The sequence below is a fragment of the Ursus maritimus genome, unplaced genomic scaffold, assembly GCF_017311325.1.
Source record: "Ursus maritimus isolate PB19 unplaced genomic scaffold, ASM1731132v1 scaffold_9, whole genome shotgun sequence".
NCBI classification, from domain to species: domain Eukaryota; kingdom Metazoa; phylum Chordata; class Mammalia; order Carnivora; family Ursidae; genus Ursus; species Ursus maritimus.
Genome location: NW_024427107.1, coordinates 10,590,521 through 10,614,736, shown reverse-complemented (window position 1 = coordinate 10,614,736; position 24,216 = coordinate 10,590,521). Strand labels below are relative to the sequence as shown.

At 43.0% G+C, this 24,216-nt stretch overlaps 1 protein-coding gene across 3 annotated transcripts in view; it reads left to right on the top strand.

Moving 5' to 3' along the window:
- NSMAF (neutral sphingomyelinase activation associated factor) overlaps positions 1 to 24,216 on the top strand; it is a 57,696-nt gene that overhangs the window by 30,683 nt on the left and 2,797 nt on the right. For 2 of the 3 annotated variants that reach the window (XR_005833606.1, XM_040625520.1), the window contains exons 10-27: positions 4,465 to 4,594; positions 6,422 to 6,493; positions 6,875 to 6,983; positions 9,419 to 9,595; positions 10,673 to 10,752; positions 11,299 to 11,389; positions 11,483 to 11,546; positions 12,525 to 12,576; positions 12,684 to 12,804; positions 13,413 to 13,544; positions 14,520 to 14,562; positions 14,880 to 15,043; positions 16,530 to 16,638; positions 17,901 to 17,959; positions 20,416 to 20,483; positions 21,286 to 21,353; positions 21,778 to 21,901; positions 23,132 to 23,215. Coding sequence is in view for 2 of the 3 variants with exons in the window: in XM_040625520.1 (XP_040481454.1) it covers positions 4,465 to 4,594; positions 6,422 to 6,493; positions 6,875 to 6,983; positions 9,419 to 9,595; positions 10,673 to 10,752; positions 11,299 to 11,389; positions 11,483 to 11,546; positions 12,525 to 12,576; positions 12,684 to 12,804; positions 13,413 to 13,544; positions 14,520 to 14,562; positions 14,880 to 15,043; positions 16,530 to 16,638; positions 17,901 to 17,959; positions 20,416 to 20,483; positions 21,286 to 21,353; positions 21,778 to 21,901; positions 23,132 to 23,215 (1,747 nt within the window). In the remaining variant the exon portion in view is untranslated. The remainder of the gene's footprint in view (positions 1 to 4,464; positions 4,595 to 6,421; positions 6,494 to 6,874; positions 6,984 to 9,418; positions 9,596 to 10,672; positions 10,753 to 11,298; positions 11,390 to 11,482; positions 11,547 to 12,524; positions 12,577 to 12,683; positions 12,805 to 13,412; positions 13,545 to 14,519; positions 14,563 to 14,879; positions 15,044 to 16,529; positions 16,639 to 17,900; positions 17,960 to 20,415; positions 20,484 to 21,285; positions 21,354 to 21,777; positions 21,902 to 23,131; positions 23,216 to 24,216) is intronic. The other variant, XM_040625521.1, reaches the window with a different exon arrangement.

Here is a 24,216-nt window from a genome sequence, read left to right as displayed (position 1 = left end):
ATTGAATTTTTTCAATGTTAAGCCAGCCTTATTCATGAGGTAAATCCAACTTGATCATGAAGTATTGTTTTTATATGCTTTGATATTACTGGATTTGCTTACTAGTGTTTCGTAAAGGATTTTTGCATCTGTGTTCATGAGGGATCTTGCTCTGTAAATCTTCAATATATTTGTCAGTATTTGCTGTCAGAGTTATGCCAGCCTCATCCAGTCAGTGTGGTGATGTTCCTTTATCCTCCGTTTTCTGAAAGAGTGTGTATTGGGTTGTATTTCTTCCTAAAATTTTTAATAGAAATTACTGATGAAGTCATACAGGCCTGGGTATTCTTATTTTTTTGATTTATTTACTAGACATGAGACTGTGTAGGTTGTCTCTTTCTTCTTGCGCCTGTTTTGGCAAGTTGTGGTTTTCAAAAAATGTGTCCACTTCATCCCAGGCTCATTGGTATGAAGCTCTTAAGGTCCTTTTGATGTCAGTAGGATCTGTACTGCTGGTCTCTCTTTCGGTCCTTACACCAAGGCTGTCTTTTCTCTTTTTTTCTTTATCAGTTTTGCCAGTGATTTACCAATTTTATTAACCTTTCAGAGAACCAACTTTTGACTTTATTGATTTTTCTCTACTTTTCCATTTTATATAAAATTGATTTCCACTCTTAGGATTTCCTTCCTTCGGCTTACTTTGGGTTTAACCATTCCTTTTCTACCATCTTACAAAGATGAGATCACCAGTTTTAGACCTTCTTGTAATACAAGTAGTACTTAAATGTCACTTGACCTCTAAGCATGGCTTCAGCTGCATCCCACACATTTTGATGCGTTATGTCTTCACTGTCATTACTGTAAAAATATTCTGTAATTTCCTGTGTCATTTCTTCTTTGACCCGTGGCTTATTTAGAAGTATGTTGTTTAACTTCTGCGTATTTGGGGATTTTATTATTATTTTGTTGTCATTGACGTTCAGTTGAATACCACCTCGGTTCAGAGAGTATATTCTATATGATTTCAGTCTTTTGCTACTGTTGAGATTTGTTTTGGGCCCAGCACTTGGTCTGTCGCGGTGAATGCTGCCCGTGTCCCTCAGGGGCATGTGGACCCTGCAGTTGGTGAATATCGTGTTCGGATCATCTGTACTTTGTGGATGTTTTGTCGATTTGTTCTATCAATTACTGAGAGAAGGGTGTTAAAATGGCCAGTAATGATTGTGGAATTATTCCCCCCATTACTGTTAAATTTATGCCTCGTGTATTGTGAAACTATATTGTTAGGTTCAAATACATTTAGATGTGTAATGTCTTCTTGAGGCGTTGAACTTCCATCATTAGCAAGTATCGCTCCTTATCCATTTGTCTTGAAGTTGGCTTTGTCCTCTTTTAATCTAGTCATGCCAGTATTTTCATTATGATTGCACATTAATGTCTTTGTCTATCCCTCTACTTTTAACCTGTGTCTTTATTCTGTTTCTGAAAAACACACAATTTGTATAGTTGATTCTTGCTTTTTACACAGTATGACAACCTCTCCTTTTTAATGGGGATGTTTAATTCGTTTATTTATTTAATTTTTTAGAAAGAGAGCGAGCACGGCAGGGGACAGGGCAGAGGGAAAGAGAGAATCTCAAGCAGACTCCACACTCAGTGCAGAGCCTGATGTGGGGCTCGATCTCACAACCCTGAGATCACAACCTGAGCCAAAACCAGGAGTCGGATGCTTAACCAGTTGAACCACCCAAGCACCCCTAATTCATTTACAATTATATAATTACTGATATAGTTAATTTTAAACCCTCTTACTGTTTGTTAGCATTCTATTTGTTCTTTGTTTTTCTGACCCGCCTTTTTTGCTGTCTTTGGGTCTTTCTAATATTTTTAAGTATTCCACTTTATCTACTCTCTTGAATTTTTGAGCTATGACACTTTATGTGTCATTTTTAGCGGTTGCTCCAGAGATCACGTTATGCCCCTTGTACCGCCGTGTGCTTCTAGTAACATGACAGGACTCGACAGCAGTCCGAGAACCTTACACCAGTGGATTTCCATAGAGCCTCTCCTGCCCACTGTCATCTTGTGGCCTTATACTAAATTTCTACATGTCGCACAAAACCCATAAAACAGTGTTCTTATTTTTGCTTCAAAAAGTCATTAGCTTTTTCAAGGATTTAGATATGTACATATGTGTCTATGTAAACTAAAAATATTGAAAAATAAATTTTCTTCTCTTTACTCAGATATTTAACTCTTTGCTCTTTCCGGTGCTCTTCTTTCCTCTCTGTAGCCCCCGTGTGTTTAATCCAGTGTCCTTTCTCCTTAGCCTGAAGAAATCTCTGTGGCATTTCCTATAGTGCAGATCTGTTCAAGATGATTTCCCTCAGCTTAGCAGATCTCTGTTTCCCCTTCATTTTTGCTGGCTGCGGACTTCTAGGTGGGCAGGTGTTACTCTCACTGCTGTACACATTCTCATCCCATTGTCTGCTGGTGTCCAGTGCTGGCTGTGAAGCCACAGCATTTGTCTCGCTGTTGCCTCCGTGTCACATGTCCATTTCTCTGTGCTCATCCTGCCCAGGGACCTCGGGGTTTTGGGGTGACACACGCCTAGGAATCCGCATTCCCTCCTTCCCCATTTCCTCTGCCCCGTTTTCTGTCTCTTCCCCTGTAACTGGAGTTATGCTTATGTCAGTGTGTTTTATATATTCCCTCAGGTCTCACATACTCTGCTCTGTATTTTTTTTTTCTTCTTTTGTCCTCTTTTGTTTTGTTTCAGTTAGACCACTTTGTCGTGACCTGCTTTCAGCCTGACTGGACTTCTCTGCTGTGTCCAGTCTGTTGTTCAGCTTGTTTAAGTAATTCTTCATTTCTCTCTCTTTTTTTTTTATTTTGATATGTTAGTCACCATAATTCTTCATTTCTCTTATCTGGACGTAGAGACCCAACTAAATGCTGTTTGCCTCCAGAAGTGGTCGCGCGCACCCCTTCTTGTGCGGGGGGATCTGACAGCATGATCCGTGACTGAGGTGGTGAAGGCTTCATGGCAGCCATAGTTATGTTCCCTGTCTCTGCTGCCTACGATTCTTTCCGGGGAGCAATCAAGACTTTCTTCCAGTGGGGCTCGGGACCTGAGCACATGAAGGACCCTAGAGATATCTTTGTGCTTTACGGCTGAGCCACCAGCTTTCTGAACCCTGGGAGACGTCCCCCGTCCCCCCGCCCCCCCGCTCTCCATCCAGTGGCAATTTTTGCACCTGTGCTCTTCAGTCCTGACTCTGCTTTCTGCTTCTCTCTAGACCTCTCTCCTTCCCGCAGCCCTGCCCCTTCTATCTGTCACAGGTGGCTCCTCTTCCCGCCACCCAACCGTTGCTCTCTTCCTTCAGGTTTCCTTGCATCTTAAGCTTTCTGATGGTTTTTAAAAAGGCTTGTGTAGCTCTTCTAGTCGGTGTGTGTGGTTAGGGTGGCAGCTCTGAGGTCCCCTTCACTTCCTAAGGAAGTAGAAGTCTCTCCCGCGGGCTTTCATCCCATTGTCACTTATAACAATGGGGGGATTTATTTTTAACCAAGTTATGTAACTAAGGAATTGCCTTCAAATATTGATGACTTGGTTGTTTTCCCTCTCATTTTTTTCACTAGTTAGTAAAGCAAAAAGAAAATGGACTTTTTTGACTAAATAATTTAGGAGGGGTAGTGGAAAAATTACATTTGACTGGTTTTACTGCAGTAAAGCCACAAAAGAACATAGCTTGGAACTGACATTCAAGGAATTGTGATTATGGATTCATAGCCTTATAAAGTGCTGTGTGGAGTAAATGGCACCTGTGACTATGAAAATAGGTCTCAGAGACACAACAATAGAAAAATATGTCAATATAGGAATAGTTTCCAGGCCAATTTATTTTGGGAGGAAGAAGAGTTCAGCTGTCAAGGGTTGCTTGGTATTACTTATTTGTCTTCTCTTCTGTGATAGATAAATCCATCTGTTGTTGTTGTTGTTGTTTGAGTTCTCACTAGACCATTGAAAAGAATGTGTGGGGATAATCAGAAGGGGGAGTGAAGCATGGGAGACTATGGACTCTGAGAAACAAACTGAGGGCTTCAGAGGGGAGAGGGGTGGGAGAATGGGATAGACCGGTGATGGGTAGTAAGGAGGGCACGTATTGCATGGTGCACTGGGTGTTATATGCAACTAATGAATCATCGAACCTTGCATCAGAAACCAGGGATGTACTGTATGGTGACTAACATAATGTAATAAAAAAACATTAAAAAAGAAAAAGAAAAGAATGTCCAGTTTTTGTTTTTTAAAGAATGTCAGTTTTATTTAAACACCCAATTTATAGTACCATTTTTCTTGTATTAAGTGTAGTGTTTAGACAGGTGCCATGCGCAGTCACACTGTAGCTCCCTTCGAGAAGGTTAAACCTAGGAAGTAGATCGATTTGTGATTTTTCTTACTTTTGCTGAAAACTGTATTGTCAGATTCCAGAGTGTGTCTGAAAAGCTGCACATGGAGTGCAAAGCGGAAATGGTGACGCCGCTGGTGACGAATCCTGGACACGTGTGCATTACTGACACAAACCTGTATTTCCAGCCTCTCAACGGGCACCCGGTAAGGAGAGACACAGGGTCAGATGGGGAGCTGCTTTCGCACCGGAGCGGTCAGCTTTCCTGGGGACTCGGCCTCACAGTTATGGTGTCCTCATAGTTTGGCGAGGATAGAAATTCCACCCCCTTCCCCTCCAGCAGCTGTGAGTTTAACAGGCCTCCCCATGTCCTCCTGATGCCCGCTCATCCAGATTCGAGCTCTTCTGGTCTTTTCCCAGTAATTCTGGGGTCACTAGCTCTTGCTGTGAAAGAAACCCTGCCTCCCTCTCCCGATTTTAGTAAAGGGTTGTTAGAGGTTCATACCTTTCTCCTCGGAAGCACTTCTGGAAGAGACCAATGAAATATACTAAAATGAAAGGGAAATGGGTATTTTCTGTATATTTGCTTCTGTGTACATGTATGTGGTTATTTCTTGTGTCTCTTTAATGAGGAGCAAAGTCAGTAGATCTGAGTCTGTCTCAAGCAGGATGACGTGTTCTGTACCAGCCAGCGCACGGGCGCCTCTGGAGATGCTGTAGTGCTTCTACCGTGATGGTGGAAACAGTCTTCTCCTTCACAATGATTTAGACTTGCTGGGCCAGATAGTAAAGATACACTCGGATTTCCACACTAAAATTTGTAAAGATACGTTTCTTTATCTAGATCTGAACACTTTTTGGAATGGTTCATTAGAAGACCAGAAATGCTAATACACTCTGATAGTGCGTTGGACCATTTGGCAGGGCAGCTTAAAGAACGTGTTTTCTGTCATAGGAGGCCGCGTCCTAGAAATTCTCCTCCAGGCTGGTTTGTCAGTCCTTTTGCCACTAAAACAGATAATACTTTTCTGTGAAAAATGGTGCTATGACAATTCTGTCCACCAGGTGGCGGGGCACCCTCACCAAGCCCTTCCGCCGACACTACACGTTCTTACCTGGTGTTAATAGTTGGAGGGCTTCAGAGGGGAGGGGGGGTGGAGGAATGGGATAGGCTTGCGATGGGTAGTAAGGAGGGCACGTATTGCATGGTGCACTGGGTGTTATACGCAACTAATGAATCATCGAACTTTACTTCAAAAAAAAAAAACTAAAAATTAAAAAAAAAATAGTTGGCTTGGCCACTACTGTTACTATGGCTTGGGTCAAAAACCTTTGGGATAATATCTGAGTATGTGCTGTAGCTTCAGGATCCCAAATCTCTGGGCTAGGATCCTTGAGCAGTCTTCAGGCAGTGTCCACAGTTCCACGTGTGGGCTTTTCCTCTCTTTCTCGGGGGAAGGTGGATGTGTCAGCATTTAGCCAATCTCAGCAGCTTTTCTAACCTCGTTCTCCTCTCACTAGTGTTTTAAGCCTCTTGAGAAGCAAGAAAATTTTCCTCCTTGTAAAGAAAGAAAAATTTAGAGGCCCTGCTTAATACCGTAGTTGCTTATGAGCCTTCATACAACGTAGTTTTTACGGAGATAAAGGACAGGATTCTAAAAAAAGATGTACTGTGTCAGTTCTAAGAAAATCAAAGATAGCAGAATTCCTGAGAGGTTATCTGTACCAGCACTTTAATATCCCTTATCACTCAGCAACCTTGCAGGACCCTGAATGATAGATCAGTGCATTATCATTTTTGGGGTCGTGAGCGAGGGTAAAGAGACTCATCCAAGGTCATAAAGTTAATGGAAAAGGGCAGACCAGGACGTAAAACCAGAAACGCCTTGTTCTAAGAGCTGCCTTTCCGATTGTTCACATGTAACACATCGGGAAGTCAAGATTTGGCCACTTTTTCACCTTTCTGATACTAAAGGGCAGCTTCTAATTGTGTCTGAACATTGATGTTTGAGATTTTCTTTCTACTTTTAAAGAAACCTGTGGTCCAGATAACACTCCAAGATGTCCGCCGCATTTACAAAAGGAGGCACGGCCTCATGCCTTTGGTGAGTTCCGTGGAATGTCACTTCTGGGTGGATGATTGTCATATCTTCAGCTTAGCCAGTGGTTTGTTGACTTGTAAACACTCACGGCATGTCTGAAAAGTGCCAAGTATGTTGTATTGTAAGCACATTGACTCCAAGTCTTTCTTTTGGATGAGCTGTGTGTGCACACGCGTCCCTACACAGCACACATATTCATACAAACACACACACATATGTGCATCGCTGAATCAAATTTATATGTGGGGAACATAAATAAATAAGACCTACATATAAAAAATATAGATCTTTAATTGAAAGGCTTTTGTACTTACATAGCTTGTTTTGAGATTGCAAGGTAAATACAGTGCTATTTATTTTACTGTTTTCTTTCTGAATTTATAGGGCTTGGAAGTGTTTTGCACAGAAGACGATCTCTGTTCTGACATCTACCTAAAGTTCTATGAACCTCAAGATAGAGACGACCTCTATTTTTATATTGCCACGTATCTAGGTATGGTGCTCACCCTTCATTGTCTCTCTTCATATGAGGGTAGTTCAACTCCTCAGTACCTGGGATAGGAAATAGGAGGAGAGATATGCTATATCTAGAATCACCTCTCTGGGTCTCCTTATTTCTTCTCATCAGGAACTGGGGTTGGCAGAATGGCATTCTAAAAACTAAATCATAATTTCATATAAATGGAATTTGGCAGTAGTCCATTCCAATTGTGTGTTTGAAAAACTTTTGATGAATATATTTAAATGTTTTTTTATATTTTAACAACCCCCGAGTTGAATGGATTATAAAGAATCCATCTAATTATTTTTCTGTTTAGTCATGTCTATATTCGTTTATGGAAACCAAGCCTTGGTTTCTTAATATGAAGCAGTGAGTTGTCCAGTCATGTGTTTTCGATCATTAACTGTGGTCTTAATCACAAAGCTGGAAAACAACACGAAAAGAACACATGAGCCTTCTGTATTCAGAATGGTACCATGAGACTTGATTTGCTTTTAGTTAATAGTTCCTCAGTCTCCCATAAAAATGTGAATTTTCCCACCTTTTTCAGAAAGAACACCTGATTTTTCTTTTTAGGCATAAATATACGAAATTGCATGCTTGAATTATTCTTGTATACGGAGTTGTTACATAACTAGAATGGGTTGATTTTCAAAAATAGATGTTGGGATTTTATTAATGCCATCTTAACTTTGTTTGCTGTTCTTACTCCCTTAGAAATAGAATTTTCCCTCAGAAGAATAATTTATTTTCAATAAGGAATATATTTTATTTTGTAGTGGGCTTAGAGTTCAAATTTTTTTCTTCTCCATTAAGCTGTTACATTTAATGCCTAAGTAAGCTCTGATACAAGGTGACTGTTATTTTCTGCCTCCTGATTAAATTTTTTTAATTTTATTCCTCTAACTATATAACAAGATTACAACAAAAACTCAACTTTCATGGTGAGCCCTAAAATCTCAAGTCAAAACACTTGCCATGACCTAAACCTAAAAACCTGCCTTCTACAGAGCTTCCTTATTCCCTCTCATCTTATTCCTCAGGTTGGTCGGACTTCCTCTGAGGTGGTGTGAGTGTGGCGAATGAGAATAAGTGTTTTGAGTTTTTAAGCTCTTTCCTCGTAGCTGGTTAGAGAAGAAACTTGGTAAAAGTAAATAAGGATAAATATTGAATTTACAGATGAGTTAGATAATTTTCTTGGTGCAGCCAACAAAACGTTGAAAGCACAATTTCCTGAACAAAATAAAACAGTTGAGTCACTCCATGCTCTCTGAGAGGACAGCTGTCCTTGGTGCCACACACTCTGTGATTCCTTGTTTCCTGAGGGTATTCTCCGGAGGGGGGTGGGGAGTGCAAGGGTAGGGGCGTGTTGCTTTCTGGTTCTTCTCTTTGGAGAAATCATGTTTTCCTGCCAGACACATTTTTCTCCTTCAGCGGGTTCTTTTCTTAGCCTCACTCCTCACATGCATACCTAATACATAGGCACTGGCAAATCTGTGGTAGTAGACCTCTTCCTGATCTAAAAGAAAACTCAGATTGTTTTTGTTTTGGTTTCATAAAAAATGGAGGAAATAAGCTTTTACAAACGGCCATGGCTTCTTAAAGGCATTAAAACTCAAGCACTTTGTATATTTGCAGGCTATATATCATATAGTAAATATTATGTGTTACCATGTAATACGTATTTGCTCCATACCTTCATATTTGTTTTTATTGTATATTTAATATATACGATATGTTTTATATATGTAATAATATTCCCACCTGGTGAATATCCTTGGAGATATTCATATTTAATGTAACAGGTATTTAGTGAAAACCAACTACGGCCTACTTTTCATTTCCTTAAAATGTATTTTTCAAAAATGCATTGAAGGGTCTACGTTTAAAACACCTAGTTTTTGGGGCGCCTGGGTGGCTCAGTCGGTGAAGTGTCTGCCTTCAGTTCAGGTCATGATCTCAGGGTCCTGGGATGGAGCCCCACATCGGACTCCCTGCTCAGCGGGGAGCCTGCTTCTCCCTCTGCCTCTGCTTGCCGCTCCCCCTGCTTGTGCTCCCTCTCTGTCTCTCCCTGTCAGATAAATAAATAAAATCTTTAAAAGAATATATTTAAAAAAAACCGTCTAGTAGGGGCGCCTGGGTGGCTCAGTCGGTGAAGTGTCTGCCTTCAGTTCAGGTCATGATCTCAGGGTCCTGGGATGGAGCCCCACATCGGACTCCCTGCTCAGCGGGGAGCCTGCTTCTCCCTCTGCCTCTGCTTGCCGCTCCCCCTGCCTGTGCTCCCTCTCTGTCTCTCCCTGTCAGATAAATAAATAAAATCTTTAAAAGAATATATTTAAAAAAACCGTCTAGTTTCTACACACTCAGTACCACTTAGCCAGCGTTCTCCAAGTTCAATGGCGACCTGCGGGCCCTGTCCTCCCCAGAGCACCACGTCGCGGAGCGCACGGCCGAGAGCTACACGCTGCAGTGGCAGCGCGGGCACCTCTCCAACTACCAGTACCTCCTGCACCTCAACAACCTGGCGGACCGCAGCTGCAACGACCTCTCTCAGTACCCCGTGTTCCCGTGGGTAATCGACGACTACTGCAGCGCCGAACTGGGTAAATGCCACAAAGCCGGGTGTTTAGAGAAAAGCAGGAGTTCCATTGTGATGTGTAAACAGATTCGAACCCATCTGGATATTTGTACTAACGATTGCTAGTTTCCATTCTGAGGTACTGGATCAGTGTTCTCTAAGTTATATGGGTTTTATGTGTGTTTTCTCCACTCTCTCGTATATTCTTTTAATCCTAAAAAAAGGACTCACAGACTTCTTGAAAGACATGTGCAGAAAGTATGGCTGTGTTTTTAAGCCATATCATCATTACCTATAATGACCACATTTGAGATACTTAAGTTTTTCACTTTGAAAATTTGGGTTGTCATATTGTTTTAAAATGCACACTCAAAAGTGTGATTGCCAAATGTAATAATTATTCCTTCTGGAACATTTAGAAAGTATTAACATATTTAAAGAAGGAAATAAAAATCATCAATAATTACATTAATGAGAAATAACCATTTTAACCTTGTGGTATATGTGTTTCTCTCAAATTATTTAAACAAAAATGTGGCTATATTATGATTTGATTTTGTAATATTCTAAATTATATATTGTGAACAATAAATTCCTCTTAGACAGTTTACTAATTGAACCCTTACACTTGAATGAAATGACAGACTTTCTGGGAATATGAGAATTTATTTCTCTGATAATATTCAGTCCCCAACTCTCAAATTCTGTTATTATTGCACAATAATAATATTCACTGTAATTCAAACTTCAGCAAATCGTGGTAGAAGAATACAGACTTTTAAAATGTGCTTATTTTTTATTGTCGTTTTTGTTGGAATATGGTTTTCTTAAACTTAAAAAAAAAATCAATAATCAGGGCATTTTCAAGTTAGAGATGCTACTCTTGAGTGACTTGCTGACTTAAAACTCAAGCCCTAACCTTTACTAACTAGTTACATAAGTGACTTTCAGAAATACTATAATTCTAATGGGTCCGTCTCAATTTTTAAAAATTATTTTGGAAATAAATCTGTGCATGTATATCCATGGGGGGTAATGTTATTAATTATAAGTTTGCTTGCTTTAATTAATTCATTTTTTTAAACCGTATTTATTTCCACAGATTTGTCAAATCCAGGAACCTTCCGGGATCTTAGCAGGCCAGTAGGGGCCCTAAACAAGGAACGGCTGGAGAGACTCCTGGTACGTGGATTTGGGGATGCCCGGCTTCTAAGCAGCTCCCTGAGCCATGGCCTCTGTCTTTATAGTAAGGGAAACTCCTTTCTCCAAGACTTAGGGGAGGTCTATGCCCAGTGACTAGAGGACCTATGTCGTATTTTTTCTTACTCCCCTCTTTGCCCCCTGCCTTCCCCTGTGAGTTTAGCTGCTCACCCACCCGTTGTTGGCATCTTTTGCCTCCAATTCAGGAAGTAGGAGGCTGGCCTGATCACATGTTTACGGATTTAGTTGCATGAAGGTGCTCTCTGGTAAATTGCACAAGAGACACGTAACATGCATTCTGTTCGATCCAGCCCAACATTGTTCCCACTGAGCCAAGAAAAGCAAAATACTTGTTACGGGAATACTGTGTGTGTTCACGGTTTTTCTCCCCCTCCTCTTCTGCTTTTCCTACTTACGAGAGAACCGAAGGGACATAACGTACCCATGCCACGATTTGAGGTTTGACTACTTGAGGCGGTTACAGTTCCCACGGCCGACACCTAGCACATCTTTCTCCGTCTGTTGCAGACACGCTACCAGGAAATGCCCGAGCCAAAGTTCATGTACGGCAGTCACTACTCTTCCCCGGGTTATGTGCTCTTTTATCTAGTCAGGATCGGTAAGATTCTTTACCAGCGCTCCCAGTTCAGTGTTGTTTCTGGTGGATTCGGCAGGGATTCCGTCATCTCACTCCACTCTGATTTCCCCCCAGCACCCGAGTACATGCTGTGCCTGCAGAATGGAAGATTTGATAACGCAGATAGAATGTTCAACAGGTTTGCCCTAATGCCTCACCTACCAGTTCTTAGACTTTCTAATTATAAACGTGCAATATGTTTGCTTCAAAAAACTGGATACAAAAATGTCAAGAAATGCCAAGAAACACTGATTGGTACATCTGTTCCTTTCAGGCTTTTTCTAGTCGTGTGTGTGTGTGTGTGTAACTATAAGAACATCTTTTAATTACAGCTTTTGTCCTGCCTGTTGTAGCCTCATCGTGTTATATGTTGAAGTTTCCCCATATATATCAGATGTTCTTCAAAACAGTGACTTTTAAATGATTGTATCCCACCCTAATGTATGCCGTAATTTAAGTATTGTAACTGTTTCTCTATTGTTGGACGTTTAGACTGTTTCCAACATCTCATTATTCTAAATAATTCTGCTGTGAATTGAATATAATTTCCTGTGGGTGTTTAAATGGCTTTTTAAATTATAAAAGTAATGTTTCCTTGCCAAAAAAAAGTCAGAAAATATGAAGAAGAAAATTAAGTTCACGTGGCCTCCCACCATGCTAATATTCATTGTTAATCTTTTGATCTACGTCCCTCCAGTCTTTTTCTAAGATTTATACATGTTTATTTATAATTCCTTTTTGAAATGAGCTACTCAAAACAGCTGTGCTAGGTTTTCCGTGTTTTAGCAGCAGGCTGTGTTGGCCCATCGATGAGGCCGTGTGTGGTTGGAGGCTCCCGGAGTGGGCTTGGAGACGCCCTTTGTGGGTCCGTGTCCTCACCCGTGTCACTCCCTGCATGAGCTCAGAGAAGGCGTCTCTTCTGTCAAAGGGGATCCTCGTACAGATGTTGAGAATTAAGAGTTAATGAGAGAAATGAGTTAGTACAGGTGAAGTGCAGGACACCACCTAGGTGCATAGACAGCCCTGTGGTTGCTGTTACCAGACCCAAGACTTCAGATCAGCTGATTTTGTTTTGTTCTGTTTTGTTTTTTCTTTTTGGGGGGTTTTTTGCATCTAGTATTGCAGAAACTTGGAAAAACTGTTTGGATGGTGCAACAGATTTTAAAGAGGTAAGCAGTTAATAAAGGTAATAATTCACTGGGCTTGTGGTTTCTAACTGCTTTTAAAAATGTTGCTGTTCTTTCCACCCCATCACCCACCCTCCCAAAACCTTCAGTTGATTCCTGAATTCTATGGTGATGATGTCAGCTTTTTAGTCAATAGTCTGAAGTTGGATCTGGGAAAGAGACAAGGAGGGCAGATGGTTGATGATGTGGAACTTCCGCCCTGGGCCCGGAGTGAGTACCGCCTTGGGAAGTACCGAATTACAGCAGTTCTGCACCTGGGGGGCCACTTCAGTATTATGATGTACTTGCCTGGATTTTTTAAAGTAACAGTATAATTCTCTATGTAAACGAGGCACTATCAGTTGTGTCCCAAATCAGAACTAGTCTGTAAGTCTATGATGTCAAAACATCGATATGTATTTGAAAGACCTAAATGCTGTTGAAAGTGATCTTCACCACTCCCCTCTCCCCGCCAAAATTTATATTTTATATTCTTGGGGCACAAAAACCTCATTAAGAAATATGTACCTCGGGACACCTGGGTGGCTCAGTCAGTGAGGCGTCTGCCTTTGGCTCAGGTCATGATCCCAGGGTCCTGGGATGGAGCCCCGCATCAGGTTCCTTGCTCAGCGGGGAGCCTGCTTCTCCCTCTACCTGCCACTCCCCCTGCTTGTACACTCTAGCTCTCTCTTTCTCTGACAAATAAAGAAAAGAAAAGAGAAAAGAAAAGAAAAGTACCCCTTGCTTCTCCTAGAAGCTTTGTCTGCATATGGATAGACAAAATAAATGGGAAAGAATAAATGGAGACAGTGATGTTTTGATCGAGTCTAATCTCATAGGTCCCGAGGACTTTCTCCAGAAGAGCAAAGACGCTTTGGAAAGCAATTACGTGTCAGAGCACCTTCACGAGTGGATCGATCTAATATTTGGCTACAAGCAAAAAGGGAGTGATGCCATTGGGGCCCATAATGGTATGTGAGAGTCTCGGAAGTTTCATATAGCATTTGATGAAAACAAAAGCAAAAAGAAACAGAAAAAAACGCGGCAGAGCAATCAGGCTCGTGTTTGGCAGAAGCATCTTCTGTGTGCAGACAGTGCCTCCCGGCTCCATGGCCCTGGGTCAGGTACTGAGTAACAGAGGAGGAAGGACTTTTGCCCAAAGAACCCCAACTTCACTACGATCCCCAGAGGTGTTCTTCTAAAGTCTTCCAATGTTAGCATTACTCTCCACCCCACTCACTAATATCCATTAAAACTCAATCAGAATATGATAGAAGAGCACCCCCAGTTCCTCTGAAGGGCCCCAGGGCTGCTTATTAATGGAGCAGAAAGAAACCAGCAGCAGCACACCCCCTCCTCAGGTCCCTTCTTACCTGCCGCCAGGCTGCTGGGTGGTGGAGCCAGGGAAGAGGAGCTGGCAGGTCAGGCCGGACCTCGCACAGGGCAGGGCGATCTGCGCTTCCCCTGGGGGCAGAGGTGCTCACTGGCAAATACCTGGAGATAAGAGGCTGTCTCCCCTGCCAATTGGATTTCTGCTCAGTGAAAGATAACTCGAGTTGATATTTACTGCTGTTAGTTTTTATTAGTCTTTTTTTTTTTTTTCAAAGTAACCATTAGTTTCTTTGAATAGAAATTTGAAGTAGTTGAGGGGTGCCTGGGTGGCACAGCGGTTAAGCATCTGCCTTTGGCTCAGGGCGTGATCCCAGCATTATGGGATCAAGCCCCACATCAGGCTCCTCCGCTATGAGCCTGACTCTTCCTCTCCCACTCCCCCTGCTTGTGTTCCCTCTCTCGCTGGCTGTCTCTATCTCTGTCGAATAAATAAATAAAATCTTTAAAAAAAAAAAAAAGAAATTTGAAGTAGTTGAGTTTTTAAGATTCTGTGCAGAGTGTCTATTATAACCAAACAGAACCTCTTTCAAGAGGGTTTTTCATCTCTTTTTCAGTATTTCATCCTCTGACCTATGAAGGCGGTGTGGACTTGAACAGGTACTGTATGTCTAGAAGGAGTTTCTACTTGAATTACGAAATCCCTCCTTGTCTAAATGATGAATGCAGCTCTGTGATCATATGAAGGTGTGGAAATTTTACAGTGAATTATATCTTGCTTTCCCCATTAGGTAAGTTACCGAGCCTCAGAAAATTCTCTAAAGGTCTGTGATGAGGCTTGGACAGTCCTGGCACAAAGTCGCTGTTACTCTTTGAGGGTTAAGTCTCTGTCCTGTTGAGCCGCAGTATTTGACATCTGTGCCGTCAGGGAACTGGAACCCCATGGTTCACTGCGTTACTTGTGTTCTGTCCTAAAGCATCGAGGACCCTGACGAGAAAGTCGCCATGTTGACCCAAATCTTGGAGTTTGGCCAGACGCCAAAACAGCTCTTTGTGACACCACATCCTCGACGGATCACCCCAAAGTTTAAAAATTTCTCCCAGACCTGCAGTCACAATGCCCCCCTGGCAGATTCCCCAGGTAAGTTTGTAAAGAGAATAAATGTGAGCACCCTTTGTTTCTCTTTTCTAGTTCAGATGTTCCTGAAGATTCTGAAGAGTAGGTGAGACATGAGTTGTCATGTGGCCTAGAGGGGTTGTGTTTGGGCGTCCGACTGCAGTTCTCCTGAAAAACAGCAACTCTGACAAGCCTGTTTTGTTGCTGTTGCTTTTGTGTTTTAACTGCTGATTTTAAAGAAAATCAAGTTACTTTTATTTCCCGGTAGTACTGCTCCTGTTACACGAGACTCGGCAGTGTCTTGTCGTTGTTCTAGTGCTCCTTCTGTTCTGTGGTTTTCCAAGTCAGTGTGTGATGCTTAGCCATTCGCTTTCACGTTGGCCCATGCCAGCCGTGCCGCTCTCACGGTCACCCTTGACCCCGCGCTCCCCTGCTTTCTCCCAGAAACGACTTCCTCCATCCCTCATTCTCCTCCTCCTTCCCCGCATACAGACCTGGAATTTAAGGTGCTTTGTTTTCTTTGTTTGATTCATTTTCTTAGTCATTTTGACAAACATGGACAGTCTCTGTTGTATGCCTGGCACATGCTGGGTGCTAAAGTGAACTTGACCCTGTGGTCACATCTAGTATTTGGAGAAGGAGGAAAGAACACTCCCCCTTCATCCAGTTCTCCGTGTTTCACATTTCACATAGGACAGCCTCAAGCCCACAGGCCCCCAGAAGGAGTCTGACACTCTGTGGAACCTTGGGAGCAAAGTCGTATGATTTCTTATATCTGCACTTCTGTCTGTTCCAGGCATCTGAGGACTTTGTACGTGCCCAGAGCGGAGTACTGTCTCAGGCCTGGAGGAGTAGCTCGCAGGGGCCCGCAGGGGCTAGCTAGAGTTCTTCTCTAGGTGATAATGCCCACGGGGTTCAGTCATAAAGACCATAAGATCATCTTGTGATGCCTCTTAAACCCGTGGCCCGCTTAGTCACCAGGCTCATACCACTGTCTTGTGATTATATTAGGGAGTACTTGCCCAGAAGACAGGAGGGACGGCTTCCCTCGTCCTGGCCAGGGCACTTGTAGCTCGGAACGGGCGCCTGCTTTCTCCCCCTCAAAACCAAAAGGAAACCACAGAATTTGTAAGGAACAATCAGGCTTTTGCAATAATTACTGACAACGAAATAGTTACTCAGTCTTGTGCTTCCTGAAGTTCCTAAGTCAGGGGCTGAGTGAAAACTTTGGGAACACTGATAAGAGTTTAAAAAGCCTTCATTCAGTATTCAAAGATACTTTTTAATCTTTCTCCAAAGGATTTTTATGTTATTTAGATGATATATATATTATTGTTTTCCCTTGACGAACATGGAGCTCCCAGGTTCATTTCAGAGTAGTTCTATTTCAGTGGGACACTGTGTTTCCTTGGTCATTTGATTTTAACAGAAAATACTGTGACTCTGATGCTTATTGTCTCTGGTGCTTGTTAGTAATTCAGTCGACTCACTTGGCAACAACTCAATGTAGTCTCTCCAGGTGAAGAGTCTTTTGAAGACCTGACCGAAGAAAGCAAAAGCCTGGCCTGGAATAACATCACCAAACTGCAGTTACATGAGCAATATAAAATCCACAAAGAGTAAGAACACCTCTGTGCCGTCCTTGGGGTCTTGGCCTGGAGTGATGCGGTTTAAGTGGAGTCAAGGGGGTGGAAATTCTCTCTCAGTGTTGTCTTGTTTGGTTTTTCTCCCCCCAAAATGTCTGTAGTGACCTGTAGAGGTCAATGTGGCAAGGGAAGGTTTGGCACAAAATGAATTTTTGTCAACCTTCCATGGTGTCATTTCCTCCCCTGGTCTTTCTAGAGCCCAGGTAGTTTTGTGCCTCTCAAACCGGGGTACACAGCCCCTCGAGTCTTTGATGGGAGAAACATGGTATATCTTCCCCAAGTGTTGAATTCACAGATATTGTAGGGGAAAATGTGTCTTTTTAAAAAATTATAATAAATGTGTGTATGTGTGGAGAGAGAAAGATCAAAGGACTAAGTTCACAGGAGTTTTAAAAATGATAACTATACTTTCCAAAGAAAAGGGGGGGGGGCTTGCTGTCAGACCCAGAGGAGTTATGAGTGTTCAGACTTCTGCCATTAAGGATATTCACACATTTTGGTAAGAAAGCCTGAGAAGCACTGACCTCCCCCGAGCCATCGTGTTACGGATGGGAAAACCCAGGCTCAGAGACGAGCCCATTGCCGTGCTTCATGGCCGTAGACATCCTGTCTGATATGCTGATATCACAGACACCAGGGGTCAGGGGTGGGTCTGAATGTCCCAATCTACTTCAGATCCATGGCGCTGGACCTGAACACAGCCTCCTGCAAAGAAATACATAGTTCCACCCAATTCATTATAACAGTGGCTTTCCTTTTCTCAACTTCTGTGAGTGACACATAGAAAGAGGCCTTAGCATCCCAGACAGTGAAGTCATGAATGAACCTGTAAAAGGAAATGGTAAAACCAGGCAGTGGTATCATCACCGAACAGAGGCTCGGTAAACTCGATTCAGCAGCGAAACAGTGACGTGCTGGTAAAGCAGAGTTTCAGTAACTTGGGGGATAGTCAGATAAGGTGGAATTTCCGGTCAGGAAGGTGTTCCACTTTGAATATGGCAGCCAGAGAAGCCAAGAGTGGGGATGGTTTCTGGCCACGGGTCTCACGGAAACAAAATTCGAAGCTCCCCAGCGATGATTTGGTTGTGGCAGGTGTGATGTGTGCAGGACAGATCCAGCAGACAAGCTGTGACAGAAAAAACCACAGACACTTGGTAAAAGTCGCAAGGACTTGAAAGAGATGAGCGTCCCAGCACATGGTTGTTGGTAACTTATAAAACTCTGTCTTTAAACAGGGCGGTTACTGGAATAGCCGTCTCTTGCAACGGGTCTTCCGTCTTTACAACCTCGCAAGGTATGTTTTTCCGCCTGAACACTGGTTTACCCGGAACCATGAAGCATCCACGTTTCGTAACTCTTGGTTACGCGTGCTGCCTCCACTGAATTTTCAGCAGTTGGCGGCATTTAACAGAAAATGTCATTGTAGTTTGCCAGAAACAATCATGAGCTTACCTTTCTGTTGCTGATGACGTTTCCAGAAATGTAAGGGACGGGCCCAAAAGAGCTTACTCCCGGCTCCTGGCTTGGCGGGGGGCACACGTGCTCGCCGCAGGTCACCTGAGCCCAGAAGGGCTGGGCAGCTGCGGGGTGCAGCAGGGGCGCCCCTGGGCACGGTGCGCTGGAGCACGGGCAAGTGCACATTTGCTGTTAGATGTCTCATTTGTGTCCCTTGATATATACTTTTGGGGATTTGTTGTCGAATTTCGCTGGCAATCTAATTCATGCATTGTCAGTGTTCTACGTTATCAGGTTCTGTCTTAGTCATCTGCTTATGTTTTAAGACAGCTTGATCTGGCAGGGTTAGCAGCCAGCTCTTCTGGAGGGGACTTGTCCTTTAGTCTTTATCATAGGAAATCACGGGTTTCATTGATTAAGTCTGGAAATGGTGCCATCCAACTAAACCCTTCCAGAGAAATCAGAGTTACCACTCTCGGGTTCTGTAATGGTGGTTTCTTATCTGTAGCATGTCCTTCCTTGCTCTTCCAAGGACAATATCAGGATGCATAAAACAGAATTTTCCCCAAAGCATAGATAATGGTTCTACCGTAGGCCAAAGGAAGTTAACGTTCAGGACGCGCGCTGGGCCCCGTTGGGGTCAGCAAGACGAGGCTCTGGTAGAGGGACGCGATCCGCGTTCTCCCCGGGCGCCGCCCGCCCAGTGTGCGGGCATCGTAACACAAGGCTGAATGCTTTATCTTGAAAGCATTTTATCTCTAAAGCTTTTTATCGTTAAGCAGAACCTATGTTCTTAGCTGGCTTTGTTGCCAGGGTTTAAGTCCTTCAGTGTGCTGTACTTTTATGACCTTGTAAACCATGAGTTGGGGGAGCATGGAGGCTTAAACCCCTGGCGCTCATTAAGCATGACATCCCTTCTTTGTAAATTTACCAAGTGAAGGGGAAACAGGGTTCTTTTTTTTTTTTTTTTAAGTCAAAAGCCTTTGTTTCTTTCTGTTTGTTGCTTCTATCAGTAACTTGTGGTACTGATTTATACACATCCTGACCACCACTGCAGAGTGACCGTCCTTCCCCACACAGTGGTCCCCGTTTAGCTGCGTGGGCAGGTGGGGGGCTTGCCAGCTGCGAGCCTGGCCGGGGCAACGGCTTTCGGCAGGGTCACCTCTAGCACGGGCATGAAATCTTTGGTTTGGAGGACAGCATCCTTACCCCGGGCTGGCTTGCGGCTTCCTGTCTGATGCCCCAGATTCATGAGCGGCAGGAGACTTCGTGGTGACCACTCAAAAGTGTCTGATGGGAAGCGCATTCTTCAGAGTCAGCACGGTCGGGAAGAGGCTCAGAGTTGAGAATGCCCCGCAGGGTCAAGTTCAGGCAACGCCGTGTTCACTCTTCGGACTTTGTTGGCAAGCTGATGCTGGAGGGTGTTTCAGCTTGATGATAGTCTCAGGACTCGCGTGTGTTGGTGTCACAAAAATGAGGTCAAAATGCTAAATATTACTACACAGAAATCATTTCAAGCTCATCCTGATCTTTTCTGCATCATGTTGTGTGTTTACAAATTAGGAAATGTGTTACTTGCTTCAAATATGGGATGTTTGGAGCTCATGGTCATTTTTGCAGGTCTTGGTTCCCAAGAGATTGTTTTGCTACACTTTTTTAAGCTTCTGTTAGGCAAGGAAATTTGAATCCCTGCTTTATTATTCTTTAGGAGGTCAGTGGTTGCTTCATAAATGCTAATTCAGTGCAGGGGTATCACACCATAATTGAGCTATTTGTTTAAAAAAAAACATGTTGCCATGATTTTTGTTGTCTTTAATTTAAAATTGCTATTTTATTCCTCCTTAACTTTTTTTTAAAGATTTTATATATTTATTTGAGAGATAGAGCATGAGCGGAGGGGAGAGGGGAGACAGAGAGGGAGAAGCAGGCTCCCCACTGAGCAGGGAGCCTGATGTGGGACTCGATCCCAGGACCCTGAGATCAAGAACTGAGCTGAAGGCAGACGCTCAGATGACTGAGCCACCCAGGAGCCCCCCCTTCCCTTTTCACTTTGAGCTTCTGTCAGTGACTAGGCCTGCTCCGTGTTCAGTCATGCTGAAATGTGAGCAGTGTGCTGGGCCTGCACTGGGTATGTGCCGGTTTCCTTGTCGTGGGGTGACAGGTCACCGGCTGGGGCCCCAGGTCTTCTGGCCCCACCTACCACCCTGCTTCTGCTGCCTGCTGGCCTCCGCTGTTGTTTGTCCTCTGTAAGGGTCAGGAAATCTTTCTCATATGTTTGCCTTATCATTAAATCAGATTCTACCTTGAAGATGTTCTCCAAGGAATCCAAAATGCTACAAAGAAGTATATCGTTTTCAAATATGGTGAGTTTATTTTAATTTTAAACCAGTGGTATGATGGTAATTCACGTAGCAGTTTGTTTTATACACACATATGGTGGCATTTTGTTTCTCCCCAAGCAATTGGGTTTATTCCTGTGTGGTGTCTACAGAATGCCTCAGTGACATTACTTCTAAATTCAATTTAAAATTTTTTCAGAGTGCCTCTTTCTCAAAATACAGTGATTTTGTTTTTAGCCTGGAAAACTAGAAGTACCACCAGCAGAATTCTCCTTAATCAGTCTTTCCTTTTCTGGAACCGTCAAACTAAACGTGTCTGTATTTTTAAATAATGTATGCATTTCTGAGTGGATAGGACACCGAATACTAGAAAACCAATTCTTCTAAAAAAAACCACATTTGATTGTTCACATAAACCATCCAAAAGGTTTTGAAATTCCCTAAAGAATTTTGGAAGTTCTTCTTACGTGTGGAAGTCTGTAATCCAGAGAGGCTCCTTGAGGATAACTCGAACCCACCCTCCCCTCATGATTTACCTATGTGAGGAGTTCCTCCAGCCCACGGCCGCCATGAGGGCCATCCAGAGCCCCTGAGAATCCGCAGGCTAGCTCCATGTGCCCTGGGCAAACTTTGACTTTCTTACATGTGGTAAGAAACTAAGCGTCTGGAATTAGCCAGTTGAAAAAAAAAACTTCCTAAATACAAGGAAGGCCAAAATAAATAGAATTTGAGCATTAATTTTGGGGGTAGCTTATAAGATAGTTTTACCCTTTTAGAAATTAACTAATTATGGTAAGTTACTAATGTTGAACCATTTGTATTTCAGGCTCTATCATCTTGTTTACTTTTGCCAGGAGATGCCACTGTCATAAGTTCTTCGTGGGACAATAACGTGTATGTATCTGAGCGTGCTCACGCTCCTTGCGTGGCATAGCTGTCTTTGTGGACGGAAGGCAGGAAAGGACAGGTCTTCCGTTGGTGGGTCACTGAGTTGTTTTCAAAAAGGAACAGATATTAGATCAGGGTAGTTCTGGTGGCTTTGACTGTGATTATTTGCATCTAATAATTCCTCCCACTGGACTCTGTTTTTCTCTGTGTTTTAACCTGAGGTGAAAACACAAATGAGCCAGACCTGGAGATTTCTAGTTTCAAATTCAGATATTGAGTATTTTGGTTTAATAATGTGAGAACAAGTACTTTATAATTCTAGTGAGTCTTAGTGCAGAATTAAACAACATAATTTTCCTTGAATATGTGTTTGAGGGTTTCAAAATTAAGCTAGAATGCTTTTTAATAGTCTCATTCTCTTTTCCGTTAGCTATTTTTACTCTATAGCATTTGCGAGACGCCAGGACACGTTAATGGGACATGACGATGCGGTTAGTAAGATCTGTTGGCACGACAACCGACTGTATTCCGCATCGTGGGACTCCACGGTGAAGGTTTGTATAGAATTTCTGACTTAAAATGTTTGGATACTGCAAGCATTATAAACCATTCTACACCTGTTGTTAATGTGCTCAGTCACTTCACTCTTTCTCACTAAGTGTATAAGTCCTCTGTAAAGATACTGAATGCCATTGCCTATGTGTTTTCAACATCCATACTTCTCAATAGGAAGTCTTCCCGATTTTGTACTGTGTGCTTAACAGGGTTGGAATGATGTGGAATTCACGAGACAGAGTTACAGAGAAATACAGGTGACCCTTGAACAACACAGGTTTGAACTGCACAGGTCCACTTAGACATGGATTTTTGTCGATAAATATATACAGTACTGTAAATTTATTTTATGATTTTCTTAACGTTTTCTTTTCTCTAGCTTACTTTATTGTAAGACTATGGTATTTGGTACCATATTTGGTACATGTAACACAAAATACGTTAGCCAACTCTTTATGTTATTGGTAAGACTTCCGGTCAACAGTAGGCTATTAGCAGTAAAGATTTGGGAGAGTCAAAGTTATACGCAGATTTTCAACTGCATGGAGTGGAGTTGAACTCCCCCGCATCGTTCAAGGGCCAGCTGTATACAGTAGCAAGCCCTCTTATCTCACACAGTTGGAACTAGCTGAAAATGTCAAGTTAAAGTGGGGAATCATGTCAAGTTAGAACATATAAATGCACATTCATTCACCATTCTATTGATGTGGGCCATCCTTGGCCTCTTCTTTGGAAGCCTACACAACTATCTTACAAAGACCACACCAGTATTCATCATCCTCAGTTTCCAGTTTGCATTTATATAAAAAGAAAGCAAGAACCTAAAACTGTTGGAATTCCTTCTAGTTTTCAGGATTCCCCCCATTCTTACAGATAAATTTTCTTGCCTACACCAAATTTTAATAATTTTCTTGGTGACTTGCCTTTTTGCGTCTCCTCAATACATTAGTAGACACTACAACACTTTTGCACTCATGTTCGCACAAAAACCACCAAATACAACAGCAAAGGATAGAAAGAGACACACAGGTGCAGCTGACACTCAGTGAGCACCTGTGGCGGGGATAAAAGCGGGGGCGCTGCAGGAAGGAGCCAGAAGCATTTCAGGGCTGTATTTTGTTGGCAAGTTAACTGGCTGTTGGTTGATCAAGAGCGTTTTCCTTGAATGTGTTGGAAATGCTTTTGTTCTAAATGTTTTCAAATACCTTCTGCAATATATTCCACCCCAGGTGTGGTCTGGCGTTCCTGCAGAAATGACCTGCACCAGAAGACAGCGCTTTGACATGCTGGCTGAGCTGGAACACGACGTCAGTGTGAGTACCGGCAACAGTGCTGCTCGGAAGCCGAGATGGAGTCTGGCGGAGGGTGGGGGCGGTTGGTTTTACCTATGTGCTTCTGTTTTTGTTTCATTGGCTTTTGCTTACCGGAAGAGAGCATGGCTCTCCGTTCTCTTCTTTGACTTGACTCTTTGGGTTTCCAGGTCTTGTCTTTTTTTCCCTCCAATTTGCTGTTTCCCTGAGAATTAGTTATGGTCCCATCAGATTTCCAAAATACCAATTTCTGAGCATGACACTGAATATTTAGACACTCTCAAACTATTTGCGGCAGCAAGGTGTGCCCCATCGTCTTTCGTGTTTTCTGACACAGACGGTAGAAGGGGCCATCTGTCCAGCGTGATGCCCTCTGGCAGTCTGGGGCGGCCCAGTAAGCACACGCCAGCGGGGGCGGAGCCACAGCCTTGTTTGCGCTTGGCCGGGTCCCACTAGTCCCACTGCCGCACCTCCCACTAGAGGTGACAGCACTGCCTTATCTCCGAGGTGGCGAACAGATGCCTGATTTGAATGGCCAACAAATGAGCTGAGGTTGAGAATTATTTATGTAGTCTGTAACTCCAGGTGGGCACGCAGACATGCCCCTGCTTTTCCCAAATCCCTCAAAAAATCACAGGTCAGCTGTGCCTCACGCCGTCTGGCACCGTGGTACGATTTATAACTCATGGAGGTATCATTCTGAAACCTGGCAATTGTAGGCTATTTTAAAACAGCAAATGGGGCGCCTGGGTGGCTGTCAGTTAAACATCCGACTCCTGGTTCAGGTCGTGATCTCATGGGTTGTGGGATGGAGCCCCGTGTCCAGCTCCACGCTCAGAGGGGAATCTGCTTGAAAATTCTCTCCCTGTACCCCTCCCCCCTGACTCACTCTCGCACATGCTTGCTCTAACAATAAATAAATCTTAAAAAAAAAATCCAGCATTACATTTACCCTACCAATATTTCATTTTATTCACTAGCATATGAAGCAGTTCATTTTTAAA